The sequence below is a fragment of the Nyctibius grandis genome, chromosome 27 (genome assembly GCF_013368605.1).
Source record: "Nyctibius grandis isolate bNycGra1 chromosome 27, bNycGra1.pri, whole genome shotgun sequence".
NCBI classification, from domain to species: Eukaryota; Metazoa; Chordata; class Aves; order Nyctibiiformes; family Nyctibiidae; genus Nyctibius; species Nyctibius grandis.
In genome coordinates this window covers 1,061,241-1,089,105 of record NC_090684.1, presented here as the reverse complement: position 1 = coordinate 1,089,105, position 27,865 = coordinate 1,061,241, and the positions used below count along the sequence as shown (strand labels likewise).

The following is a 27,865-nucleotide window of genomic DNA, read 5'->3' as shown; positions in this document are numbered from 1 at the left end:
AGTCTTTCAGCTAGGCAAGAAATCCTTCCAGGCCTCCCTGGGGGTTTTGAGGCTCTCGGGGTGTTCTCCAGCGGCATGGCACGATGCCGCTGCCCTGCCCGGGGAGGCCGGGCTCTGCCCGCTCCGCTCGGCAGCGATACCCAGAGCCCGGGCACAGCGAAGGGCCCCGCGGCCCCGGCAGCAGTCCCGGGGTTGCTGTGTGCTCCAGCGTGACGAGGTGCCATCGCAGCACCCCCACTTTGCAGCAGCCTTTCACCAGGCAGGGCCAAGGCTCCCCCGACCCGTCTGCCCGGGGAGCAGCACCTTCAGAGCAGCTCCTGGTCCCTGCGGCAGCAGGACAGTCCATCGCTGGTCGCACTGGTGCTAGGACAGCTCACCAGCTCCCACAGCAACACGTCTTGTTTTAATAATGCGAGGGGGGAAGAAGCAGAGGCGAAGGGAAGGCGTCCTGGGAGCCTACTGGGCAGCCCCCGCCGCCTGCTCCGGCTCCTGCGGGTTCTTCCCGTCATTCTGGATCAACCGGACGATGTGCGTCAGGTCCAGGCTGCGCGTGAGGATCTGGAGAAGCATCTCATCCTTTTGCACACCCTCCAAGAACTCTTCCAGGGAGAGTTCACCTGCGAGAGCACATCAGAAAAGTGCTGTTAAATGCTGCAGCCTCTCTCCTCCCGCCACCGGCAGCCTCGGAGCAGCCCCCCAGGAGTTGCCCGGACTATAACACGGGGCCCTTCCTGAGGTCCTGGTGTATGGTACCCCCCAACCCCCATCACAGCTAAGCCCTGTAGATCCCCACACTGCCAGTATGACGAGGAGCAGTTTGCAGTGTCCCCTCAGGCTGGCTGCAGCCCACAGCGGGGACTGGGAGCTGAACCTTCACGGAGAGCCGCTCCTGCCAGCTCTCCCCATGTCCGGGTGTTTCGGGACATGCAGTGCCTGGAATTGCTCTGGCAGAGCGAACTGCGGGTAACGGGGAAGTGGGAGCAGTATTTGGCATTGCATAAGAAAGTTCCTCACCATCTCCATTTATATCAATTTTGTCAAACACCATGTTTGTGAACTCCTCAGCCGTCATCGTTTCGTTGCACCGGTTGATAGCTCGAATGGCCTGGAGGGAAAGAAGGACCCAGGGAAGGATTACTGAGCATCCTGCAGGCTTGTGTATCCATTGGTACAAGGGGCTGAGTGACTGGACAGGAGAGGCCAAACTTTTTTGCAGGCAGTTAGGTTCTGAAAGGAGTAAGTCCTTTCTAAAAAACTGGAGATTAAAATCACTTAAAAAGGCAATCAATGCATTAGAAGATTAAGTGGGCATGCTGGGATAAGCCAGGAGCCGTTCACCTCTGGGAAGCCTTAGATTAAATACAAGTGCTTATCTCAGCCCGGGTTTCAGTGGATGTGGTTAAACAACCTGAGAAGACAAGGGGTTGCTGCGTGTCGGAGCGCGCAGGTGCCGCGGGGGTGTGGGGTGTTCGAGGCAGGTCCGGCCAGGGGGGCCAGCCTGGGGGAGGACTGGCAGAGGACAAGCAGCAGGTTTGGCCAGTGCCTGCTAATTTACCAGGGAGTTGTCTTTTGGGTTGGGATGTTCCTGTAACCACCTCTCTCTACCTACGTTTAATAACCATCGTCTGTGAAAGAAGCTGAGCCCACTCACTTTGATGATGTTCAGCAATTCTCCCCGGTCAATGCAGCCGTTCCCATCCACATCGTAGAGCTTGAAATACCATCGCAGCTTCTGATCCACCTTCCCTTTCAGGACCAGGCTCAGAGCTGCCACGTACTCCATAAAATCCATGTAGCCATCCTAAAAGCAGAAGGTTAGAAGCTAGATGAGATTAAAAGCAGAGGGTCAAGCAGTAAGTGATTTTCCTGGTCACTTCTGGAAGTCCCCGCTGGAAGACATCAGTGTGTGGCCACCACCTTGAGAGCAGGGGCTTGGCGAGCAGCAGAAGCGCCGGGTGTGGGTCCCCTGCGTGCCCACCAGTTAAAGCCAATGCACTGTACAGTGAGGGCTCTGCGTTGATCCATGCAGAGCCGTTATCTGTTGATAACGAACGGACTCGGTGTGCGTACCTGGCCTGGGGACTAATGAAGCCTCAAAAGCCAGCCTCCACTAGAGCATTTCGGTGGCGTGCACCACTGAGATGCAAAACACTTTGAAGGAAAATGGTACGTACGATAAACCACGGCAAGACTTTGGGAGGGAATAAGCCAGGGTTTTGTCGATGAACAAAGCCACCGTGCCACGGGGCTGGTTCAGGAAGAGATCATCTGCTTTATCCCACTGCTGCGGGAGCCAGATTAGGTATAAATAGCTACTGAGCCCCATTCCCATAAAATCTATGAAGCTGTAATGCATTTACAATTTAAAACAATAGAAAACCAAACCCGATATGTTCTGTGAACTGTAGCTCGTGCCACCCTGCACGGCTCAGGAGCTCGCCGCTGCTGCGTGAATGCAGCACTTGTTCTCACGCAGCTCGCTCATTCCTTACTGTCAGAGCATTCGATGTTTAAGGTTTAAAGGGCACTTCATTTTAAAGGGATCACAGGCTAGCAGATAAAACCCCACTGTTTTAATAATTTAAAATTAAAAGGGAAATATCAGTTCTGAGAGAAGTCTGTTTTCTCTCAGAACAGTCAGCAGGTGAGGAGTTTTTGCTGACATTTTTCACCTCATATATCTGATTTTACAATCGATGAGGCCAGAATCAGACCGTACATACTCAGATACACATCTGTATTTGCGTACACCCAACTACCCCCCACACAACCACACGCTGGGAGCAGAGCACGGCCAATCCCGCGCAGGCTAAGCAGGAAGGACAATATTTACCTTATTAAAGTCAAACGTCTCAAACATTTGCTCAATATATTTGTTCGCTGCCGGACTCAGGTTTTTCAAGCCAAAAAACTGTTTGAACTCATACAGGGTGAGCTGCCCAGAAGGACACTCCGTCATGAACTTCTTATACCACTGGTGGCATTCGGTGGTGCTCAGCTCCTCCACGGCTTTCCCGTCCATGTTCCCCATCTCCACACCAAGTGCTGGTCACTTCGCAGCCAAAAATGGATGTTTGCTGAAATTTGAGGGCTTGCTTTTAAATTCTGCTTCTTGCCTTTAAAGTCCAAATGGCCCCAGCACCACAGGGATCACAGTATCGGGATAAAACGAGCTGCCTTTTGCGTGGGCTGTGCTGATTCAGTGTTGGTGGTGATGGATGCAAAAGACACCTCTCCCCAGGAAAATTCAAGAGCACAAAACCCCTTCGGACAAGAGGGTGACATTTAAGTACCCAGCAAATCCCTCCCTGGCCAATGAGGCTCAGGGGGTGATGGGCTCCTGCCAGGCATTAAGAGTTCAGGGTTAAAATAGAAAGGAGGTAAAATGGGAAAGTCTTGCAGATTACAGGCGCAGCAGGAGATTATGAGGGTGGAATTTTCTCTGTGGTGGTGTAATCTCCTAATCCACTTCATTTATGCTTTTGTGGGGGGTCACATGAGCAATAACTTTTGCGCCAAAATCAGGGTAAGAAGAAAGAGCGAAAACCGCTCAGAAGTCTCCGTGCTGTTACTGTCTTTTTGGTTCCCCTTAGTCTTACTGTGGCTGGAGGATTTCCAGACAGGGCTGTCAATTCAAGCCTGAAATTCAGAGAGAGGGAAGAACCGTTTCAGCTCCTGTAAGAGCTGCTACATGAGGGTAAATTGGGTGTGCTGAGACAAACATAGAAACATAATTGCTTTGAATAGTAAAGCTCTAAGTGCTTTAAATGCAGACACCAGGTGCTATGATGATCTCCCGGGGAAGCTCCCTCTCCACCCAGCTGCTGGGTCCCCGTGTTCAGCCTCTCTGGTCCTGCCAGTTGAGTGTTTCTCCCACCAAATTGCCCCACACGCGGCACGTCCTGGGAGCGTGTCCTGACCTCTGCACTGCCAGAACTCAGCCGACGCCAGTGGAGTTGAATGCAGCTTTGATTTTCATTTATGATGAATTACCATGAAAAATTCTCCATGTAAATATGACCAAAACCAATGTTGTTTTTACTCTGACACCCAGCATTCAGAGACGGACTGGGAGATAAAAAAGCATATCCTCAGAAAGCAGCATGGGCTGGATCCCGCACCAGTAACAGTTTAACGCTCGAGCAATGCCACCTGCTTCAGCAGAGTTATTCCTAATTTACTTCAGTGCGGAAGCAATACCAAGCTCTGCAACACACGAAAGTTGGGCTCTTTGTCTTAAAGTTGTCAGATATAAAAATATAAGTGTTATAGGGCAGACTCTCTGCAGGGGTGACTAAGAACAACGCTTTGCCTGTGTCTAGGAAAGCCTAGTGAAAGAAGGAAGATGTCCTTTCAAAGAAGGAGCAGAATTTAAGCTCAGATGAAGAAGCTGGCAAAACCTCCCCAGGTTTTGTGGCATGTGCTAAGGCCAGGCTGTGCAGAGCAGCCTGGCTGGGTGGCCGTTCCTGCAGTGTCGTGCGCTGCTGGCACCCGGGGCCGCCGTGTCACCAGCTGGCAACGAATGACAGGACAAGTCAGACCGGGATTTTAGAGCAAACCCCACACTGCGTGTTTTCCTGGGGAGCAGTGACACAGCCTCCCCACCTCGGCTCATGAGCTCACTGCTCATGAGTGTCCCAACTCGGACACTCGATGGGAAACTGAAGTCACACCGGTCACTGGTTTCATTGCTTGGGCTTTATTGCTCTGAACTACGGCTTCGTGCCCAGGATGGGTCTCCATCTCACGATGTTTGCACTGGGGACGTCTATCACCTTCTTGGTGTGATCGGTGTCCCGGTGGAAGCGGTACCCGCAGGTTGGCTTCTGCGCAGTGTAGAAGGGGTTGTACGAGTTGGAGCAATTTGGTTTATAGAAGAGAAACCTGAAGGAGTCAGGCTGGCGGCCCCCAAAATGGGCGACAAAAGGAACGAAGTGACGTGCTGGAGACTGCTGGCTCGCTGGGCCGGGTGGCATGCAAGGGACCTCCCGCATCACCTTGGGCTCCTCCGTTCCCTTCGGTCCCTTGCGGTCTTTGCCAGGGGCTTCTGCTGTTTCAGCCACCTGTGGAGCAAAAAAGCCAGACAAATGCAGTGCAATCACCCCACACTTTGCCATCCTCATCAGTGCTCAAGGCCCTGAAGCAAGAGTTGTGTACTGGTGACCAAAAAGCAGCAAGTTAAACAAACCAGGAGAGCTTATGGAGTGCCAGCCTGCTTACACTCGCTTCGAGGGCAGTCAATATGCCCTATAAATGCTGAGAAGACAGGTTTGTACATTTCTTTAGCTAAAAACCTAAGGTGGTGTTACTTAGATAAAGTGAGTTTAAAATCAAATGATGTGCTGGAAATATGGAAGCGACTTAGTGAAAATAAACCCAAGTATACTGAGGGAATGCACATGACGAGACTTGAAGGACTTGATTCTCTCTTAACTCGCGTTTCAGTGCAGAGTGAATATAAAGTGCTTCCCCATTTCTGTCGTTCCCGCTGTCAGTCTGACCTGGCTCACCCTCTCATCACTTTTGGGGTTTGCTAAGTTTTCCTTCAGCGTTTGGCACACAAGACCCCCAGTCCCAGATCAAGGTCTCAATTATAATAGCTATAAACGACGGCGACATGCGCTCCTTGTAAAGCCTTCGCCAAACCACAGCCATGGCAAACCAGCCATGAAAATGGTTCAACCCAGTCTGACCCACAGGACGCAACGCGGCGTGTCAGTGATGACAGAAACACACCACCACCCTTTGCAAACACAGCCTGGGGCATCAGCTCAGCAGCTCCCGCTCCCTCTGCAGGTACCTAACGCTGCCCTGCGCCTCGCACTGCCCTGCTGATGGCTCTTGCCATAACTCCGAGTGGGTTTTTCCCCCCAGAAACACGAAGGGAAAACCAGGGTTGTTGACTCTTGTGATGCAAGCTCCTCCTTGTCATCAGCTGGGTCACAGTCCTGAAGTCTTGGAGCAAAGTCAGAGCCATCGCCCGTACGCACGGCACGGGGGACCAGGGACCACAGAAACAGCCCATTTTGCCCATGGTTTGCATGAACCCTTTGCAGAGGAGGTGGTGTGGACGCGTGCCCCAAGACACACGTGGGGCTGACGTGTCACCCATGGCTGCTCCAAGGCTGTGCTTGAGTGGGAAAGTATCTCTGCTGCTGTTATTTAACCATGACTCAGTTATCTTGTTTTCATTGATGACACCTCTGTGCTAATGGAAACTGGCTCTTCCCCCAGCAATTATCCGATTTACTCCTGGGCGTCCTAAATAAACGCTTTGCTCTCTGGCTTTATTTTTAACCTTGCAAAGAGGTTTCCTAGTTTCCGTGATGCCCTGGCTTACTTGGTGCTCTATTTCTGTTCCCTCTAGCTGGCTCGGAACACCGGCTCCTAAACCTATTAGGAGGGGGACACCTGCAAATAGTTTTGAAATCTCCCTAAAGCCTTTGAGGGCAACGACCAGATCCCCACAGGTTCGCCGCCTCTTTTAGTCACTGATTTCCCCAGCACAGCTGCTTGCCCGATGCCTGAGAGGCTCCGTTGCTGGAGCTCAGGACAAGTGTTATTTCAGCAAGGAAACGTCAGTCCATTTCTTCCACAGGGGATAAAATAATGGAATTTTGACTCCTGAAGAGCAGATTTTGTACCACACCAGTCACTTCAGCGTGGCTGTGGATCCCTGCTCTGAACACACTCACATCTGCTCACAGACATGCTCCTGGCCTTTCTCGCTTTGGAAGATAAGAGACAAGTAGGGACACGACTGCGTTGCTGCAGCTGCACCCACCCAGCGCGGAGGCATCCGTGTTGCTAAAGCAGTGCGGTGGGGGTGCGGAGGCGAGGCCATAGTTACTTTGAAAACCCAACTGCCAAGTCATGGAGATGCTTTCGAGATGTGCAAGCCTTGCATGTGCTCGGCAACACAGGGCTGACGGTCATTTCCAGTGACGGGCAGGACACCGTGCCAGGGAGTGCTGAGCTTTGGGCTTTGCTCTTACAATGGGGTTCATCTGCCCTGGGGGTTCCTGCTCATATTCTGGGGCATCTAAAGCTTGGCAGAAACATCCTTCATGCCCGGGTGAGTGCACCTGCTTACGTGATCACTGTCTTTGAGGGGAAGGACCAGCTCAATGTCCACGGTGCTATTTATGGCACTGCCAGAGCTCTGGGCTTGAATTAAGAGTCCCACATAATCCTATTGCATTTAGTCGTACGTTTAGAGATCCCTAATGCCTCTCAGAGGGGATTGTTTTCTCCCAAAGAAGATTCTCACAGGTGGGGTTGCAGAGAGAAGCCTGACTTCAGCGATCAAGAAAGCCCAAAGGGTTGCGATGCCCGCCCCAGATGCAGTGTTCCCCCGTGCGACTGCCGGAGCCGCGCCTGGCACGACAAGGGTCCTCCAGCCCCTGCCCGCGGGAAGGGGACACGGCGAGCAGGGGACGTCAGCCCGGGGCTCTCACCTGCAAGGCCGTCTTCCCTGTGGGATGGCCGGTGTGCGGGGCCATCTGGAGCTGAGGCTGGAGGTGGTGCCGCTGGGGTGGGCAGCCTCCGCCGTCAGGGCCCCCGGGGCCACTCGGGGCCATTGTGACCACCGCAATGTCACCGGGTGGTGGCTGTCACAGGGTGCCCAGGCTGAGCAGGGCCACTCAGGGCCATTGTGACCACCAGATTGTCACTGGGTGGTAGCTGTCACAGCGTGCCCGGGCTGAGCAGGGCTCCTGGAGCAGAGGGTGCGGCGGAGCGCAGGGGCTCGGCCATGGAGATGAGGAGGGTGCTGTTTCTCCTGGGCCAATGGGACAGGGAAGAGTCGCACCCCGACGGGAAGCACGGCTGCTGCCTGCCCAGCCGGAGCCCTCAGGCTGCTCTGCTGGCCCGGCCACCCCACCGACACGTGGCCTTGGCAGCGGGGACCCGCTCTCCCCTGTAGACACGAGCTGTTTCTCTTTCCATGGGTGTCATTTGCTGTTCTGCAGCCACACACGGGGTTTCTCCTCCCATCCCTCCCTCGGGTCCGACTGGAAGCTGCGCTGCACAAGCACTTTGCACACCTGCGAGCGCGGCAGGGCGAGATCTGCCTCTGCAGCGTGCAGCTCCTCACGCTGATGCGAAGGCAGATTGTTCTGGGGTGTTTACCTGTATGAGGATCAAAGGCAGCCTCACACTGCGGGGTGTTACATCATGTGAGCGGTGCTCACATGGCTATTTCTGTGCCATAAAACCTGCTGGCGATCTTCCAAGTGCTTTCCCGTGCTCTGTGCCCAGCCCAGCCCACCTGTCCCTTTAGCTGTGTGGCCTCTGTCGCTCAGGACATCGCGGTGGGTGGCAGTCATCCTCCCTTAAAAATACAGCCCAGCCACCAAACTGGGCATCTTTTCTGTGTCTTTTGAGTTTGCACTTTGCAGAAGTCAGCCTGCCGAGCACCACACCTAGCACGCTCTTGTGGCTAGTCCTGGGCTTTTTCTGCTCTTCTGGGGGTAGGTCTGTGCTTTACTGGGCGGTGGAAGGTAAAGAACAAGTATTTTTCATCTGGAACAAATGCAGGGGAGTGCACACATGAGCTCTTGCAGACTTGTTTGGCAGCTTGTATTCACTGGGATAATAAATTCATCTCAAAACACACATCCCTTCATGTTGTGAGGATTATGTTTTCCTACGCTCACCACCCAGGGTGAGGCAAACCCATCGTTGCTGGGGCGGCACGGGCGGGTACAGCCCACCACCCCCGGAGTGCACGGGTGCTGCTCTGGAGTCCCTCTGCCCCGGGGCCAAGGAACACCTCGGGAGCGACTGTCTGGGGGCTGAATCACACTTTCCCCTTCCCGCAGAGCATCCCCACAGCCCTGCGGCCCCTTTGAAGCCTCTTTGGTGTAACGACATTGATGTGGGACACCTTCGTGCAGGAGCCCAGGCTTTCTCACTCCACGGGATTTTATTGGCTTCTCTTCTTAAAATAGTTCCTCTTCTCCTTCCCCTTTTCCTTGCCTTTTTCTCTCTGTATATCCCGTTCAATTTGCTCAGACTGTGAATATCAGCGAGCACGTGAGCCTTGCCTGTCTTGCAAAGATATCGTGTCCTTTGTCTTGCCAGTAGTGAGTGGGTCCTTCATTTCATCCCGTTTCTGCTTTGCCAGTGCCTTGTCTCTGAACGCCTGGGGCTCAGCGGGGTGGGATTGTTTCCCTTCCGCATCTCACACGAACAGCGGTTCAGATAACTGTCAGGAAGGGCGCGAGCCCCACTAATTGCAGGCCTTGAGCAGGGCGCAGAGCCGCTGCTCCTAGCGAAAGGGATGTGGGTGCAGGCTGCCCTCGGAGCCTCCCCGCCCCGGCCGGGACAAGGATGGAGCTGCACATCTGCAGACCAGGCTGAAGGCTCTGCAAACTGTCTTAAATAATTATAACCCCGATAGTACAACTACAGCATTGAATCCACGTGCTACGACATTTTAACTCTTCTTTCCCCCTGTTTGCCATTCACGTTAATTCTCTTTATTTAAGTGCAGCCGGACAGTTTATGCTATGTTTAGATTTTCCTTTTGAAATATCATAACAGTACTCATTTTGCATTGTTCCCAGGTGATTTGATGTGTTGCCCTAATTTGCACTTTGCAGCAAGAAAAAGTTGTGAAAAGCATAATTTCAAAGTGATTAAGTGAGCGATGATATTTATCACTGAAAAAAGATCTGTATGATTTTGACACTCCAAATGTGGTTGGAAATAGAAATAGGTATAAGACAGGATGATCTTACCCTGAAGCTGTGTTTCAGAGTTAATGTTTCGACAGCTATTTTGGGTTTAAAGTTCTCCAGAAATCCCAGCATTTATTAATAGCCAATGTTACTCATTAACTCTCAGTTTTTACTTGCATGACACAGAAAATTGTTGGCAGTGCTGGACACTCACTTTTGTAACTGCAACAAGAAATGATTTGGGGTCAAGTCCCAGTGTCTTTAAGCTTTTCTATCAAAAAAATCCCAAACCCTAATGACAGGCGGGTCGCATCGGTCAGGGGGATGTTTCTGGCGGTGCATAGTCCCACTGAAGCCAGCAGGGATCTGCAGAGGGGCTCGTATGCGTGGAGGAAGGGGCTTTACTGCCTAGTAAGATACCTCCTAAAAACTCAGTGTGGATTTGCTTCCTCGCACACACACGGCAGAGGGAAAGGATGGCACTTCAGCGGCCCCTGGCTCTGGCTGACATGTCCTTGTATTGCCAGGACACCTGCAGACCTCAGAGAGGAGTTTCAGGTCCCAACGCGCTGCACAAACGGGTGCGCAGAAGGTCTTGAGGCAGGGGAGCCCAGCCCTCGGGCCAGGCCTGTGGCAGCAGGGGAATACACAGATCAACACGGGAGACAGCGAGAGGAAGATCAAAACTCTCACAACTGAATGCTCAGTGTGTGACCAGCTCGAAAAGGCGGATAGTTTGTGTCGCGTTGGGTTTTTAAAGGGGAATCAGATGTTCAGCTGCATTTACAGCGCGGACCCCGCCGACCCTCGAGGTTATCTTGTCTTGTCTCTTGTTGCAGCAGCGCCGCTCCAGGGAAGCCCCCGGGGCCGGCGCTGCCCGGAGGGACCCGCGGGGGCGGCTGCGCGGCCCGGGGCTGGCGGGGCGCGGCCGGCGGCACCTGGGCGGAGGGAGGGCCCGGGGGTGGGGCCCGGCCCGGGCCGCCCCCGCCCCGCAGCCGCGGTGGCCCGGGCCCGGCCGGGATGCGCGGCGGGAGCGCGGCGGGCAGCGCCCGGCTCCGGCACCATGAAGAAGCATCACTCCGTGCAGGGCACCTTCAGCCGCCTCTTCGGGAAGCGCCACGCCAGCCCCGCCGCCGCCTCCCTCTTCGCCACCAACCCGCCCTGGATCTTCACGCAGGAGGTGACCTCGGACAGCGCGGGCGGCACCGGTCAGTACGGCCCCGTCCGCCCCGCAGCGCCGGGGGGAGCGCGGTGCGCGGCCGGGCAGGGGCCGGGGAGCGGCGGGGGCTGGTTCGGCGCCGGGCGGGGGCGGCTGCGGGGCCGGGCGGCAGGAGGGTGAGTTTAAGCCCGCAGCTGAGCAGCCCCCGAGCCGCTGCGGAGGGGGCACAGAGCCCGCACCGGTGCCTGAGACCAGCTCCCTGCTCTCCCGGGGCCGCAATCGCTCCGGGAAGTTAAACTTGGCTGGCACCAGCTAAAGCAGGCTGATAAGCAGTTGAGAATCTGTTTTATCGCTTCCAGTAGCTCTTTCCCATGCCATGCTTCATCTGTTCCTTCCCAGGTTTTAGTTACTTACTTGTAAACCTGTTTCTTGAAGGACTGTGTGCGAGGGGGGAGTCGAGGGTTGCATATTCCTCAGCATTTATTTGTATTTCTTTGTGGTTTTAATTGCAATACTGTGCCCTGGAGGCTCATGTAGGAGGGAGCCAAATAATGGAGCCAGGCAGATAAAAGCAGGTTGTGGCTGAAGTTTGGTGGCTGTAAGAGTCCAACAAACACTTCCAAGCTTAGAAATGGAAGCGCTGCCTGCTGAGCTGTGCAGCGTGAAGCAGTGTCCATGAAAGCTATTGCAAGGTGGTTACACCCTGCAGGCCGAGCTGGTGAAACTGAGATAAAATGAAAATGTGACGGAGAGTTTCATGCAACTCTTAAACACAAAAGGAAAATTGCTGATTTCTAACTGTCGTAAATCTGAGGAGGATTCAAGCTTCTCTCTGATGTGGTTTGGATTTAAAAAAAAAGTCGCTGTGTCTGCTTATTACAAGCCTGATTTCCGTGGCTGCAATTGCAGTACAAAGGCATTCCTTTCAGGTGTGGGGAACTGCTGTGCGGATCAGCTTGCAAAGTGAAAGCCAGGAGTCCTTGAAATCTGAGCGTAAATAAAAGCTGTTGAATCACTCCGTAGCATCCTCTTGGCATTTATATCATTAATTTAATTCGTGTGGGGTAGTGTGACACACAGAAGCTGAGTGACCATGTTCGGAGCAACGCGTGCTGAGGTGTGGGCTTGTCGCGAGGCATGGTGTGCTCACAGCTGAGCAGTCCAAGGGGCAGACTTCGTTGTACCTTGATTTCCACAGTGCCACGGTCTTACCCAGTGCAGGCCCATCCCTGGCCCTGTTTCTTGAATATTTGCTGCATAGCTTCATGCTGTGGCTGCTGCCAAAAGGAGTCCACTGCTTCTCCTAATCCCCACCTTAGTTTTTCATACAAAGTAAACACAAGTTAAGCAACGTCGAATGGGTGTAGGTTTGCATGTCACTGACTCAGAGATTCCTGAATATAGTGACTGATGCCGCCTCCTCGCTGGGAGCTGTGGATACCCCGGCGTCAGACCTGCTACGCCTACTCCAGGTGATGCAACGCCGAAGCAGGAAGAAGTTCCATTACCTGTGTTGCAGATTGCTTATTTTACTTCCCATGACTGAGAGGACACAAATGTCGCCAGGACAGACTAAAGTCAAAAAGTGGCCAAAGCGCAGTGAGGGCCAGCCGCTTCCGACAGCCTCCGAAGGCGTGTTTCCTGATCCCTCCTTCCAGGAAATGAAGCTGGCAGAGCACAGGTCTTACTGGTGACAGGCTCTTAGCAGGCAAGTCCTGTTTATCTAGCAAAGAAAACACAACTACAAGCACTTCATTTTACTTTAATTAAATGCTTTCAGGTTAGCGATGCTTAGTAATCTAGGATCAAAGACCTTGTGATCTTTAATGCAGTTTCTCACCAAGTTTACCTCGTGTCTTGTTTAATATAAAACTCTCATCATTTCAAGTCCCTGAACCACTCTATCACTGCTCCACAAAGCTGTCTGAATCCAAACTCTCATGTTGCATTGGCCTTAATTCTTGCTGCTTACTTGCTGAATGGGGGGCCTCGTCCAAGGGGTTATGCCAAAATAATAACAAATTGCTGGTATCTCTGCTGTCCTCGGGGACTCCAGCAGCTCCTCCTTGGCGCTTGGGCCCCGCACAGGCAGGGAAGGGTTAAACTGTTGGTAGGACCACACAAACTGAAGTGCAGGCTAATTAGTATTTTTAAAGCTGAAGAAAATGTCCTTTTCGTAAAGAATCCCTTGTAGTGGGAGGAGCTGGGGATAAGGGAGAGGAAGTCGTGACTGACTGTAAGGACAGCAATAGGATGATGGATACTCCTGGGTGTATCCCAGGCTAACTCATGGTGTAGTGGGTGGGAGAAAGGAAAAGCTTACGTGCTTGCTGGACTCAGTGGGTATGTCTCAAGGTTATGCGGAATTCACCTGCCTCCAAAACCATAACTTCAGCAGCGGCTGTGGTAGCTCGTGCCCAGCCCCTGGTGTGGTCAGGTTCGTCATTCCAGGTGTTCATGCAAGTGCTTTTCTTCTGCACGAGTACACATGTGCGCGTTTGCTCTCCTCTTTTTTCACTAAACTCGGTGTAAAGCTGTTTTCTTGGGAGCTTCTTGCCTGATCTCTGCCTGTCCAAGGAAGGCTGAGACTTAGTGACAGCCACAACTACCTGCCATGGCAGTCTGTGAGGGGTTGGGGACCCCAGCTGGGGCAGCGAGGGGCTGTGCAGGAGCAGGGGCCAGCGGGGACGCTGGCTGGGGCCGTGGCAGCGGCCAGTTTTTGCACGGGCTCAGGCAGGGACCCTGGGGCGCAGCCGGCTCCTCGGGCGGGCAGTCCTGCTCCGGTGAGCATTGCCCTCGGGTTTTGGAGGCTCAGAAATGCAGCCCAGCCCTTTTGCCTGTGTGCAGAGCTTACACAACCTTCGCCTTTCTGCTCCTTGGCTTTTAATTGCTGTACGATACTTGACAGAAACGGTTTCTGTGCTTGACGCTTTAGCGTGTGGTCAGGTTTGGGCACTGCTTCCAAAATTTTAGGGGTGGAAAAAAAAAAAAAGCTGTTTACTTCTTGGTGTTTGTGTTTTGGGGTGGAGGGGGAGGTTGTTTGCTTCTTCCTTCTCACTGAAACCACTATCGAAGTGTGTTAGGTGGGAACGCTCCGGCAGTTTTCTCTCTGATCAGAGCCGTGTTGCTCGCTTTCCCCCTCCTTCCTCAAACCCTCGTATTTTCTTTAATGTTGGTCTCCTTGGCTACGAATTATTTGTGTATCTCCTTCCAGCCAAGGTGGGGTTTACATGCTTCAGTGCTTCTGCTTGTTAATTCATGCTGTTAATCAGACACAAAGAACGTAATTAAACTAATTTTTATGAGCTTTATTCACGGTCAGAAATAAACCGGCCCAAAAGGTGTGGTTCAAGGTAAAAGCACAGGGCTGGGAACCGGGAGTACCTGATGGTTTCTCCTGCTTGTAACACCGGGGCTCAGGGACGGCCTTTCTGCCACAGCATCTCCATTCATGGTGGTGTTTCGTGGGAAGGCAGTCAGAGCCTTTCTCCGTGAGACAGGCTGAGGCGTGAAAGTGGTGTGGCAAGCACGGTTTGTCCTCCAGTGCCACCTGCGCTGGGGTCAGACACAGATTGCTCCAGCCACGCGCAGAAGGATGCTGCGGGTGCTGGTGGTGTCTGTCCGCAGCAGGGAGGGCGGCTGTGGCACCTCCGTCCTGCTGCCCTCGGCCACAGGCAGCAAAACACGGAGGGGAAAAACCTCCCTGGGAAGCCCCTGCGTGTCCCGTTTCCATCACGGTGCAGCGAGGCATTCCCCTCTGCTCGCCCTCGTCCTGCTGGGCACCAGCCAGAGGGCAGCCAGGGGCAGGGGTGCCTCCGCTGTCCCTCTCCACTGCATAAGTGACAGGAACCTGTTGTCGTGACAGGGCCATTGTCGTGACTGAATGAAGAGCCTGTAGTTAACCCTGCGTTTTGATGCAGCCGCTCTGCGGGAAGGGTCTCTGCACCTTGCAGATGTGTGCCAGGGCTGCCAGCGCCTGCCCAGGGGTCCTGCTCACCTGGGACCTTTCTCCTCCCATCTTCAACTCCGCTCCAAAACACCCGGATACTCCTCAGAATCTGACGGGTTTTGCCCATTCCTGGGAGCTGATACAGCATCTTCTTCACAGCATTTTTTAAAATCAGGTGGTGACCAGTGTTGTTTTTCGTGTTGCCTTGAACACGGTGCTGCTGCTAACAGTCTTCTCTTCCCCCCAGGTGATGTGATTGAAGTGTATTATGGTGACAATCGCTTTGGGACAATGACCGACTCTGGCACAGCAACGCTTAAACCTCGTCCGAGAGTCCGGCCGCTGCTGACTTTCTTACCCCTGGTGAGTATCTGGCTCGCCACTGGGATTCGTTACGGCAGTGTGGGTAACTGGTGCCCAGAACCAGCTGGGCTGGCTGCTGCTCTCATCCTCCACCCGAGGGAAGAAAATAAATGAAAAGCAAAACCACTCTGTAATAATGCTGGATATGAGGGATTAGGAGGTGATCTGAGTTCAAGGCTTGTGTTGGACACAGGCAAGATAGTCAGGAGAGAGACGTAAGCATCATCAGACTTGTCTTTTCAATTAAAAAAAAAAATTGCTGAGCATGTAGATGACAGATGTGGCTTGCACTGCGTTTCATCTAACCGCTACTGGCGGTATCTCTCTCTGGATCAGGCATGTCGCTGGAGAGAGCAACAGCAAAGCCGTATCCCAATTACAGCAGGGAATGAGGCAGCAATGCACCAGGTGGCTGTGCAGGGGCTGATTTTCCAATCTCTGCATGAGGGAAACCATTCCCTGCCGAGCTGCCACTGCTCCAGCAGCAGCTGGATGCAGGGACTGGAGCTACAAGTGCCAGCGCAGCAGGACCCAGAGGTGGCTTTAACCCAGCTGGGACTCCAGGAGCCGCACGTGCTCGTTGCTGGCTCCGATGTTGCCGTGTGCGCTGGGGGAGCTTTCCTCCCCCGTGTCACACACCTTTGCAAAGGCCTCATCCCCTAAAAAACAGAGTGAAGCGTGTGATTGCTCAGAGATATTTTGGGGATAGCAATAGCTAAATCTGAAGTGATACGCACAGGTCACTGAAGACAGTAAAACACTTAAAAGCCTTTGGTCTTGACAAGGAATCTGCTCTGAGAGCGAGGGATGTTTTTCCTTGTACACCCTTGTCCTTCAGAGCAGCCGTCACCTTCAGCAGAAAACGGGCTGGTCTGCGGTCACCTGGGTATGATTAGGAGTCAAGGGGGTTGTGCAGGTGTCATTTGGAGGACAACTGGCAGGGGAGAGGGAGCTTAGATATCTATTTGAGGGCGTAATTAGGAAGTTATGGGGTGACACAGGTTCTACAAAGGGGTTGTGTGCTCTGTGATGCCTTCTGAAAGATCTCAGCAGGTGAAAAACCTCGCCTGTGCTCCCAGTGGGGTAACGGTGGGACTGGAGCCTGGGAAACCCCTCTCCAGTCGCACCGGCTTGGGTGCGTGACCACAGCTGGCATCCCCGTGTCGTCAGGTCTTTAGAGTGTAACTGGCCTCTTGGATATTTTTTTTGAGCTTTCAAATGTTTTACTAGTGGAAGTGTGTGTGGTAGAGGAATAAACAGCACAGATGTCCCTGGGATGAATCCTAAGGGCCGTCACCCTGGCCATGGTGCTTTCCTGCTGCCGCAGAAGCACGGCCAACCCTGGGACGTTTTTCCCCTTAATTGCCCTCCTGAGGGTCCCTCTCACTGTGCTTCTCTTCCAAGAGTAACAGGTTTAACTGAAGAAGTTAGTAGGAATAAGCAACGTTTTTTAAGGACCGGTCTGTGTGGGATATTTGCATTATTTTGATTAGGTTTGATGATGATTTGATTTTCTGCTGCCACATACATACTTGCACTGGGCTGTTCTGCAGGTCCCGCCTTAACCCTTTCTTTCCACCCACCCGCTCTCCGGTTCGCAGCTGCCTGCGTAGCTGTGAGTCAGGAGGGGGCACACACCCTGCCCAGCGGGGCTCCTGGGTGCCTGCAGCCCTCCCCGCACAGAGCTGCTTCCTTCCTCGACCTGCCTGGCCCTTGGCCACCCCGAGCTGAGTCGCAGCAGGGATTGCAGGAGAGGGGCTTTGCTGCCAGCCTCTTGGGTACCACCACGTCCCCCTGCACAAGGACCTTGGGGGTAGCTCTTCATATTCAGAGAAACCCTTGGCCTCTCTGAGCCCCCAGGATGCTAGGCAGTTATATTTTGGTGTGTTTTTTTGTAACAGGCAGCCTCAAACGTAGTTCACTTAATGGGTGGGAAATGTGGGCTCCCGAGAGGCTGGGGGGTCTGGGGACCGTGGGGACAAGCAGGCTCCCCTTCTCTGGGGACAGGGGATATCTAACGCTGTTCCAGCGCTGAAAAGCGATTCCTGGTGGTTGCAGTGAAAGCTCCCCACATGGGATCCTCGGCCCACGTAGGTCTGATGGAGGCACCACAAACTGGAAAGGCAGGTTGCCCACACCACCCCCGGCAGCTCCGGATCAGCTGGAGGTCTGCGGGGCTGGGCACACCCCTGGCAAACACAGCACAGGGAAACAATCTTTTAGTCATCTCTGGGGACTGGCAGCCTACTGAGATGCTTTCCATTTTGGAAGCAGCTCATGACGTGAGGATGGGTGGATTTTGAGAGAGATGCTGAGCGTTAGCAACTGCAACAGAAATTTTTAGTGTGAAACAGGCTTGCCCAGTTTTTGGGACCTGTTCAAATGACACGTCCAAAATTACTACTCGCTTACGAAATGCGGACTGTTTCCTCCAGCTTTGCATAGATCTCTTCCGACTGCCATTCCTTTCTACTCCTATCCAAACATCTGATGCATATGTTGCTTTTAATTCAGTGCTCAGACATCTTTGTTTCCCTGTAAATGAGCAGGTATCCGCAGTGTGCTCTGGAGACGGGCAGCAGTGAATTTCCATAGCAAATGGGAGCTGATGGCCTTTTTATCTTTGTGGGTTTTGGTATCTCATTGCTCTGGACAATTTCATTATCGGCTCTTGAAGTGCCTCTTGTTTAGCCTTTGTCCTCCCTCTGGCTTTTAGCTGAAGTTAAGGATCTTTCCTCTGCCTTGTATATCTTTGGGGTGAGTAAAGAGGTCTTAGATGAGGCTATAAGGCTCACCTAGGCTGATGTTTTGCCACTAACAGATCTGTCCTAATGCCTCAGCAGACCTTGGCTTCTCCGTCAGCGCAGAGGTGTCTGATGGGTTGTGCAATCGTGGGAATGTGAATTCCCATTCACTCTCTCCTGGCTCGCCAACAACTGGCTCATTCCCTTGTGGTTATAGAGGATCTTTGGTCATCTGTGGGTGATGGACTTTGCAAGCAAAGCATGTGTATTTTCTCACTATTCTGTCAAAACCTGGGGGATTCTGGGGCTCTTCTGAAGGAGCCCAGGCTGCTGCTGTTGAAGTCAGCTCTGCCCCAGCAGCTCCTGTGTCCTGACCTCCCTAACCCAGGGCTGTGGGTGATGTTGATGTGCTGTCTGCACACGGATGGGGCTGGCTCCATAAACCCAGCCTGACCTTTGATCAAGGAGACTTTGGAATCCTATAGCAATCTCTTGTAAAAATAGTGATAATGCCAGTGAAAGGCAAAGGGCACGGGCTCAGTCGTTATCTAGGCTGTCGTATGCAGAAAGCCCCTGCACGGAGCGGTGCAGACTGGTGGTAGGATAACGTCTCCTTTGCACAAGGGGCTGTTAACAGCTAATGCAAACAGGCACCTGGAGCCTGGGAACGGGGTGGGATGTCCCTGCCCGTGGGTCTGCGAACTCCTGCTCAGGGAGTGTTCCCTCCTTGCTATGGGTCTCTCCCAGCGCTGGTATGTGAAAGCCCAGTCCACTGCCCCAGCCACGTCCGTGCTGACAGCCTGATGTTTCGGCCATGGGTGCACTAGTGTACGTTTCGTGAGCAGCTCCGGGCCCTCCGCAGAGCCACCTTAGCCGTGAGTCACTGGGGGAAGGAGAGGCTCCCCGCTGCCGAGGCAGGAGCCCAGGGCAGCCTCCGCGTGAGTCAGCGCGCCGTGAATATCTCACGGTGGGTGGCTGTAATTAGCCAAAGTGCCCGAGCTGTAAGCATCCTCGCAAATGTGTAGGCTGCTAAATTGCACAGTCCTGTACCAGCTAAATGCACTGCTGGGTTTTCAGCATGAATGTGAAGGGAGTAATTGCGAGTGAAACGCAAACCACGCAAGTAGCAGTTTTCCCCAGAGTCTTCAGATGTGCTGGTGCCAGTTTCCCAAAAAGCTGGAAGTCTGTGACTTCAGTGCGGGGTGTACGTGACTGCGGCGTGGGCTGGCAGTGCTGGCTGGAGAGCAAGACCCACAAAACCCGTGGGAGCTGTTAAATTTGCTTGGTACATGAATGCTGAGAAACTAGTGCTGCTGATCTTGGGCTGAGGAGCCCTAAGCTTAGACGTGGAGTAGCCGTGCTCCTCTCCAGCCCCTCTGCACCTGACTGGCACAGGGGAATTGTGCGACCTCACTTCACTCATCCCCTTCAACCCTGTCAACAGCAGCTACCGTAGGGACTTCCATGTCTTGGAAACAGCACTGGACCCCGTCAGGCTTCTGTTTGTGGAGACAAACTACCATCTATACAGGCTAGGGCCAGCTTGTCAGCGCTTTGCTCTGATACCCCGGGCCTAAAACTGACAGCTCCATCTTCTCAACTATTGCAGAATGCCCAAGAATCCCACGGGGTGGCTGTGCCAACACCGTCAGTGCCAGAAGACTTTGAGGAAAAAGCAGCTCTCGGTAAGGGATGTTCTCTGCTGAGTCCTGGCCGGCACTGAGTGCTCAGCGGTACCATGCCCTCAGGGAAGGAAGCGTGCGTGTACCAAGCTCTGGAGCAGACAGTCTCATCATGAGATTATGCATGCTAAAATTGAGTCTACTATTAATTATTTTGTGAAGTCATTGAAAATGAATTCATTTCTAAGGGGTGAGGCACAGTGGCTGTTAAAGTTCAGCAAACTTTAGACGGCCACTGAGCAAAACAAACTGGCTTCCCCGGAGGAGGGTCGGCCAGGGGCGATGCTGGCCGTTGCGGTGCTGATGGAGAAGGCACTCACACCGCTGTGCTCTTGCTCTTCCTTGCAGGCTCTGGCTCCCAGATCAATGGGAACTACCGCATGTACAGCTCGGTGGGGGACCTGCGCCCACAGGCTCTCGAGGGGGATGACCTGGACGAAGACATCCCTCCGCCACCATCAGTACCCCCGCCACCCCCTCCGACAGCACCAGCACCTGTGCCACCACCTCCAGCCTTGCTGGTGCCTCCACCACCTGAGATGCTGCCTCCACCACCACCACCGCCACCTGAGCTGGTGCCACCACCTCCTGCCGTGGCACCGCCGCCACCTCCAGCCTCTGCCCTGTCCTCTCCTGGCACACCATCTCCTCCAGACTTCATCCCACCAGCCCCGCCGGGTGCCTCGCCGCTCAGCCGGGCCCCAGCACCCTTCACCACCGGCATCTCCAAGTGGAAGTCCGAGACAGTGCTGAACACGCGGCAGGCGGATGCCGAGGGGCCGCTCTGCCCTGCCGAGGTGGGGGTGCCGGCTGCCCCCGGCCCGAAGGAGAGCCTGCAGCCCAAGCACTGCCCTGAGCCCCACCTCACCTTCCCCAGGTCCTTCAAGGTGCCCCCGCCGGCCCCAGCCCGGTCCTCCTCCATCCCCATGCAGGAGACCCAGCCTGCCCAGCCAGAGCCCTTCCCCAGGCAGCCCCACGCCCGGCCTCCCCTCCCGCCCTGCTTCACCATAAGACCTGCGGCCAAGGCTCACGCAGGAGGAGAAGCCGAGCAAAGAAATTCCCCTCTGAGACAGGCTGTTAACAAGCCAGCTGTGCTGACCCCGCCACCACTGAGCCCCAAGCCGGGACCAGGGCTCGGCCAAGGGATGAATCCTGCTGGTCGCCGGTCACCGCTGCCGGGCTCCGAGCCGAAGGTTCCACAGCCAAAAACAGCCGAGAGAGACGCTCCTCCAAAATCCGAATCTGTCTCTGCAAATGACCTGGACCTCCCCCCTCCGGACTACCCGACCTGCGAGGACGACTGGAGGGATGCCAGCAACCTGAGCAGGCTGCGGCACGAGCTGTCCGCCCTCCTGCGCTCCCCACGGAGGGAGGAGAGGCTGCCGGAGAGGCCGGCTGCTCCCCGGCCCACGGACGGCAACGCTGACCACGCCAGCAGCCACGAGCCCAGCCTCAACGGGCCCCAGCTCGCCGGACCTGCCGGGAAGGACACACAGTCACCCGCGGGAGGGGAGAGCGAGAAGAAAGAGGTGCCCAGGGGCCCCCCCAGCGCCAAGGGGGGCTCTCCCAGCACAGCACTCCCCACTCTGGAGAGCGACCCTGCCACGCAGAGCCGCAGCGTGCTGAAAATCAGGAACGAGCTGGAGGCTGTGCTGTCCCTGAAGAAGGAAGGGAAACCTGCCCTGGGGCTCGGCAGCCAGAAGCAGGGCACCGAGGACGGCAGCAGCACCCCATGTACAAGGAAGAGCCCCCCTGACCCGGGTGACTCGGTGTTGCCAAAACTGGCCCCAAGTCCGCTCCCAGCACCAGCGGCTGCAGCGGAGAAGGATGAGACAGGGCCCAAGGACCATCCCGCTCCTGCCGCTAGCAAGGCCACAGAGAACCTGACCCCTGCTCCCGGGTCCCTCAACAGCAGCGTGAGTCCCCCAGACCCCCCTCAGGGACCAGCGGAGGAGCCCCCTGCTCCCACCCCCTCCTCGCCCCCCGTTTCTCCCACACCAAGCCCAGCACTGCAGCCCAACGCCGCCATCTTCCAGTACAAAGTGCACCGGGCTGGGGCCGGCTCAGCCCAACCGCCCTGCACCCCGAGCTCGGCTGAGCCGCCGTGCCCTGCCAGCCCGGCCAGGAGCCCGCCGGGCGCCTCTGGAGCGGGGCAGGAGGAGGTGCTGATCCACCCCGTGACGGGCGAGCGGGTGGAGCGGGGGTCCCCCATGGCGCTGCTCCTGGCAGCCCGGCAGCGTGCCCAGCGGGGCCGGCAGGGTGGGGAGGTGGGAGCCGCGCCGTGGGCGAAGCTGCCCCCGAAACTCGGCAGCACCTCATCGGGCACCACCTCCACCACCTTCTACCGCCACGAGTCCAAGCCCTACTCCTTCACCGTGGTGCCCCGGCCGCCCGGGGCAGGGACAGGACAGAGCAAACCTCCATCCTTCTCCAGCTCCTCGGAGCAGGGCCGGGACGCGCGGGCAGTGGGCGAGGGGCAGCCCTCGAGCTTCCCTGGGCCCCGGCGGGCCGCTGCCTCCAGCCTGCTGCGGGGCCTCCTGGAGCCCGAGCAGCCGAACCAGCCCAGCCTGCCCCGCCATGGGCTGCCCAGGGAGGAGGAGGAGAAGGGGGAGACGGCGCTGGACTACGGGATTATCCCCCCACCCCCTGAATTCAGCAACGAGGTGGACGAGGCCGAGGGGCCCCTCCCAAGTCGGGAGGAGAACCGCAAGTGCCCCAGCTTCCCCGACTGCAGCCGGGGCTCGGAGGCGCCGCGGTATTTCAGGTGGCCGGGCTATGGCCGTGGCTATGGGGGTGGCCACGAGCCGCCGGCCCCACTGCCCTCGGAGCCGAGCAGGAGGAATGGCGACTGCGTGCCCCCGTACCCAGACTACAGCAGCTCCGCCGGTTACTTCGGCCGCTGCCCGAACCCCCGCCCGCTGATCAAGAAGCGACTGTACGTCTCTGAGCCCGACAGCTCCTACCCCCGGGCAGCTGCAGCCCCCCGGGGCACGGGGGCCCTCTCCTCCTACAGCCCCGGGGGGTACAGCTCCCCGGCCGGGGAAGGGGCCCGCCGCCTCAGCTCTGCCCACAGGAACGGCCCCGCGAGTGTGCAGGGCCGGCGGACATCCATCGATGCCGCTGGGAAAGCCGCGCCGTACGGCAGCGCCGGGGCTGACGCCAAGTACAAGGGGCAGAACGGGGATTTCTCGCCCGCCAGCGCGGTGGCAGCCGGCAGGTACGTGCTCCCCTGAGCCGACCCTTTCCCCATCCTCTGTGTCCCTTTGACAGCCCTGAGAGGAGTCGTTGCCCCTTGGCTTGTGTGGTGCCGCGGACGCCCCACTGTGCTCGCTCCTGCCTGGGGTCTCCTCCCACCGCCCCGGTCCAGGAGCGCGGCTGTGGCATGGCTCCTGCCCGATCCCAGCCGTAGCCCCTGGCACCCATCCCCTCTGCTCCCTCTGTCACTGAAGGAGACGCGAGGTGACAAAATTTGCCCTGCTCCACTAGAAAAAAAAAAAAAAAAAATCATTGCAATTTTGAATAAAAACAAAGGGTTTCCTTGGCTTTCAGTGACTTTCCACTCTGTTTTCCCTCCAGACCTGCCCACAGCAGCTTGCAGTACAGCGGACCCACCAACACCTTCACGGTCAGGCCCGGGGCACGGCAGCCCATCTCCTACACCTACCAGAGCGGCCACCGATAGCCTTGTCCGCAGGGCTGCTCCCGCCTTCAGCTGGGAAGGGCTGAGGAGGCGCCTGGGTTGGTCGTCTCCTTCTCCACGGGTGCCAGGGATGGTCCCAGCCCTGCTTGAAACTACTGACGGAGAAGGCGGGGAGCAAAGCTGGGACTTGGGCTCTTCTCAAAAGACTGTCATGGAGAGTAGTTACTACAGAGGACCGGCTGCTGTCTTGTTACGTGAGCAAACACGGTTTTCCTTCTCTTATTCCCCCCCCGTATGATTTTCAAAATTGCAGCCTGATAGGTCTTCTGAGAAAGCCAAACAACATCCTTAGTTGTCTTTAAAGAGCATCACCACTGGAGAGATTGTTTTCGGTTTGTTTTTTGAATTGGTTTAAATCCAACACGCTTGGGAGTAGTGAGAAACCAACGGGGAGATGTGCATGATGGAAGCAAGCCAGCGTATAGCGAAACGTAGGGGAATTAAAATAAGAATGTGAGGCCAATGGGACAGAAATAGTTTCAGATGTCTGGATCCTAACTTCTTCTGTCCCCACCTCCTTCAACAGCCTTGAGCAAATCGATTATGCCGATGCCTTAAAACCAGCTCCTGGCTCTCGGTGCCTGCCCTGCCGAGCCGGGGCAGCTCTGCCGCGAAGGCCTGAGCCCCTTCTCCAGGGAGCAGCTGTGGTGGGGTCAGCAGCTTGGGGAGCACGGGCCCTTGCTTTCCTGTGCCTTTTGGTCACTGTAGATGTTTCTGTTGGTAATTATTCCTCATGGAAGAAGGGCGTGAGGCCTGGGTGGATGGCTGTAAAGCACTTTGGAGATGTAAGACATGGAGCAATCCTTCTTTATCAGCTGGTGGGTGTCAGCGACTCGCCAAGGTGCTGTGCTGTGGTGCTTTCCTCGAGGGCTCTCTGGCCACTTCATACCCACATAAACCCCACCTCTAAAGGCTGAGCCACAGAGTCCTTATCAACTGTTATACTGAGAGTTGGCTTCAGTTTGTCTGATTTGGTGGATTAAGAAGCTAAATGTCGGTATGACTGTGGGGTACTTGATGCTCCTGGTGCGTGGAGCATCTGCAGTGACCCACCTAAGGGAGCCGGCTCCCGCTGTGTCCATGGCGCTTGTCTGGGTGCTGGTGTGCGTGAAGCCTGTCCCCGCTGCCCGGCAGTGCCTGTCTGACGGAGGTAGCGATGGCTGTGCGGTGGGGTGGGAGATACGAGTAGCCTTAAAGAGGGTATTTTATACTACAGAGCGAGCAATACAGCTTCACGATAGCTGACCAAGGTTTTGCATAGCCAGCTTCCTGAAATTAGGAATAGATAATCTTCCTCAGAGGTAAACTTGCTGAAAATCACTGTAAGATAAGTGTAAAAACTTGTAGAGAATGTTTTCTAATCACTGACAAACTAAAAGCACTTTTGAGACATTAGTCTACTTCTATGGAAAGCACTTTCTGTTCTCAATACCATACAATATCGTTAGCTCCACTCCAGCTTATCCTGCGTTACACGCACGTGTGCATGTAAGCAGATTTTGTTCTACAATTCAACTCAAAATTCAGTGATAAATTTTCCTTCTTGGTGGAATTTTCAGAAGAGTTATCTTGATGTTAATGTCATGTCATTGATATTCTATGTTTTATGTTATTTCCAACTTTACCTAGTAATTTAACAGCTGTTTCAAATATTGCAGCAGCTTCAAAGTATTCTGAACTTTACTTTGCTGTGAATAAAATGAAAACGCAAATACCACAATCAGTCTAATAGCTAATTCAAATGGCATTTTTATGCCAGTGAGTCGCAGTGACTTGGAAGATTTCCAGACATGCTCACCCCAGCCAGCATTGAATAACATGTTTTAAATATGTGGGTGTTGGTTTTTTAAAAATGGAGAAAAGTGACTATGGAGTAACTATCTGGGTATTTAAGTGTGTCAGTGCCACGTAGAACTGCCTCCCCCCTTTAAACACAGCAGTTGCTCCATACGAGGAGCATCTTGAATATTATTATTTGTTGATGGAAGTAAAGCTGTGATCCTGTTTGAGTGGCTTCAGGGTCATGTTTTAGTATTGGATGAAGTCTCACCAGTTTAACTCGAAACAAAACAAAGAAGCTTCTCTGATAATGCAACCAAAATGTTTTTTCTTCCTGGTACTTGGTTTCAAAATAGTAAGTTGTAACTCAAACTGATTCTCAAAAGCAGTTTTAAATTTAAAGACGTGTTGGGAGACTTCAGCCTCCAAGGCTGACTTTGCCCAGAAATGGTGTGTGTGCAATTTTTTTTTTTTTTTGGGGGGGGGCAAAATGTGAAACTCCAGTGGTGGCACTTGCTTTGAATTTCACATTTATTATTCCACCCAGACACACAATTCATATGTAGTTGTAATATGGTGTTATATAGTGTGGAGTGTCTTGTTTGTGGCAGACGTGTATTTGTTTATATTAAATATTAGAAGCGTGATAATGTAAGTCACTTTTCTGAAATAGCCATTATTCATTCAAAGAACACCCAGCCTGGGAATGCACAGTGGCCGAGGCTGTAACTAAATCAGGTGGGACTCTGACACAGTTGTAAAACTGGTTGGCATGAATGTTTTAAGCAGTGGAACTATTCTATTAACACTTTGGGCTATTCCCTGCTTCTTTTGAATGCATTAAGCAAAATTCTAGTATTTCAGTAACAACTAGACGTTCACGCTGGGGCCACGGGGAACTGTTTGTGTTACAAAGAAACCACTGTCAGAGCTGCTGGCAGCCAAAGCGCTTAGGGAGAAAGGTAAATCGGTAAGGAAGAGAGAGGACCTGAGAGCTGTAGGGATGGGGAAGAGCTCCCTCTTCCTTGGCCAAGTCACTGTGTCAGGACAGCACGTAGATAAAACTACTCTGATGCCCATTCCTGCTCCTCCGCAGCTATTTCACTATATACATTTAGCAATAGAAGAGGGGTAGTAATGGAGCAAAGCAACCTGACTTACAGCCCAGCCTCAGTGCTGAAAGCAATCCTAAAGCCTGACAAGGGAATTACTCTCACTTCAGCCCTCTCTGATGCAGTTTGGTCACTTGTCTTGATACAATTTGAATTATTCCCTGCAGCTGCCTCTTCCTCAAAAGTGCCTGGTAATGTAGTATAACTGATAGCTTTACCTGTAAAGTGTTGAACAAAGTCTCTTATTTATGAGCGCCATTGAACACCAACCTTCTTGCATTAAATATGTCTGGATGTATTGTGTTATTACGTGTGGTCTGACTTTATTTAGTGTTGCTTAAGTGCTCTGTCTGCTGTAAGGCTGAGATCTTTGCATGTAAGATTAAAAGGACAGGAAAACCTAGCTCAGACCGGCCTCGGCAGCAGTCTGAATTTCAGCTTACCTAGGGCTTGGTCCAATTGCTACTTACCAGTTGCTGATATAAACCCTGTGGCAATGTAAGTGTTTTTAGAAGCCCAACGAAGGAACGAACGGGCAGCTGGCCCTAACTGCCCCGTCACTCTCCAAACACCCCTCGGATCCAGCTGGTTAGGCCGGCTGGCAAAGGAGCTTGTGCAGTTCAGCCTGTGCTGCTTCTAGAAATAGGTCTTGGTTTTGAGCTTTTCATTAGTAATGAAACTTGCATACTTATTTGCAAGTCCTAACTAGAATGTTATGCTTAAAATTGAAAACGCAGTGTGAGCAATGCGAGCAGCAACATAAAAGGCAGGCTTGTCTTCGTAATGGCTTATTCTCTCCACTCCTCAAAATTGTATTTATTTGCATTCTCATCTCTTTACTGCAGCTCTGGCTACAGAACCAGGTTCTTCAGGAGGGAAGCGTGCAATGTGTATCTTGAAGCTTTTACTCTATTTATAGATGTGTCCCCAAACCTGAATGGCGTGTAAATTAGTCCAGACAGTGCGAGCACACCACAAAACCCAGAGAATTCTCCAATTCCTTTGCACATAGCTACAAAGTCCACAAGCATTGATGTGGTATGGGCAGCGTTTCTGCCGCGCTGCCTGTGTGTTGGTGACTAATACAGCCTGGCTAGCAATGGTACAGTCAACTCGGAGCCAAGCTAACCCAACAGGAGTGACTCCCAGGTAAACTGCCACTCTTCTGTGCTTCTCATGATGGTGAAAAAAAGAAAAAAGTGTAAATAAGTGGTAAAAAATGAGTAGATACTCTTTAAATAAAGCAAAGTGCACAGGTTTGGGGGATGCTGTCTTGCTGCTTATCGAGCTGGCAGCTGCTGCCCTCCCGTGGCAGAACATAAAGCTTCACCAAAACCCTGCCAGATGCTGAAGCATTTGTATTTTTTTGTCCTGCCACACTAGAAGTCTTTAAGCAATTGTAAAAACAGGATTAATATATCAATAATGACCTATTGTCCATATAGGCTTCACCTTCCACCATTATGCTTTTTGCCACAGAGTGTTGTGTTTTGCTCGCAGGGTGGCAATGTGAGGAACTGAACGTGGTTTAATACTTGACATTTGAAACTTTTATTTTTAGCTATGCACAATGGAAACCCTACGTCAAGTTTTGGAAAGAAAAGCTTCCTGAAAACAAGCAGGACTTAGAGCCTGCCTTGCACTAGTGCTGAAGAACCATAGTACCCTAGCATTAAACAGTAACACAGTGCACA

General features: G+C 53.7%; 2 protein-coding genes across 2 annotated transcripts; one reads left to right on the top strand and one right to left on the bottom strand.

The window, feature by feature from the left end:
• Positions 1-456: 456 nt before the first annotated feature.
• GUCA1A (guanylate cyclase activator 1A) lies at positions 457-3,031 on the bottom strand. Its single transcript, XM_068419389.1, has 4 exons — positions 2,834-3,031; positions 1,652-1,801; positions 1,015-1,105; positions 457-617 (listed from the first exon to the last, which is right to left on the bottom strand). Exons 1-4 carry the CDS (start codon positions 3,029-3,031, stop codon positions 457-459), a joined length of 600 nt encoding a protein of 199 aa, XP_068275490.1.
• A 7,715-nt stretch (positions 3,032-10,746) lies between these two features.
• Positions 10,747-23,262, top strand: C27H6orf132 (chromosome 27 C6orf132 homolog). Its single transcript, XM_068419480.1, has 5 exons — positions 10,747-10,891; positions 15,039-15,154; positions 19,508-19,583; positions 19,929-22,797; positions 23,157-23,262. Exons 1-5 carry the CDS (start codon positions 10,747-10,749, stop codon positions 23,260-23,262), a joined length of 3,312 nt encoding a protein of 1,103 aa, XP_068275581.1.
• Positions 23,263-27,865: the final 4,603 nt, after the last annotated feature.

What these genes read in the sequence shown, in the direction of transcription:
- C27H6orf132 (XM_068419480.1), top strand. Translation starts at nt 10,747, where the DNA reads ATGAAGAAGCATCACTCCGTGCAGGGCACCTTCAGCCGCCTCTTCGGG. An exon ending in GGACAGCGCGGGCGGCACCG is followed by an intron (nt 10,892 to 15,038) that starts GTCAGTACGGCC and finishes TCTTCCCCCCAG; the next exon opens with GTGATGTGATTGAAGTGTAT. An exon ending in TGAGGAAAAAGCAGCTCTCG is followed by an intron (nt 19,584 to 19,928) that starts GTAAGGGATGTT and finishes TCTTCCTTGCAG; the next exon opens with GCTCTGGCTCCCAGATCAAT.
- GUCA1A (XM_068419389.1), bottom strand. Translation starts at nt 3,031, where the DNA reads ATGGGGAACATGGACGGGAAAGCCGTGGAGGAGCTGAGCACCACCGAA. An exon ending in AGACGTTTGACTTTAATAAG is followed by an intron (nt 1,802 to 2,833) that starts GTAAATATTGTC and finishes TTCTGCTTTTAG; the next exon opens with GATGGCTACATGGATTTTAT. An exon ending in AATTGATATAAATGGAGATG is followed by an intron (nt 618 to 1,014) that starts GTGAGGAACTTT and finishes GTGCTCTCGCAG; the next exon opens with GTGAACTCTCCCTGGAAGAG.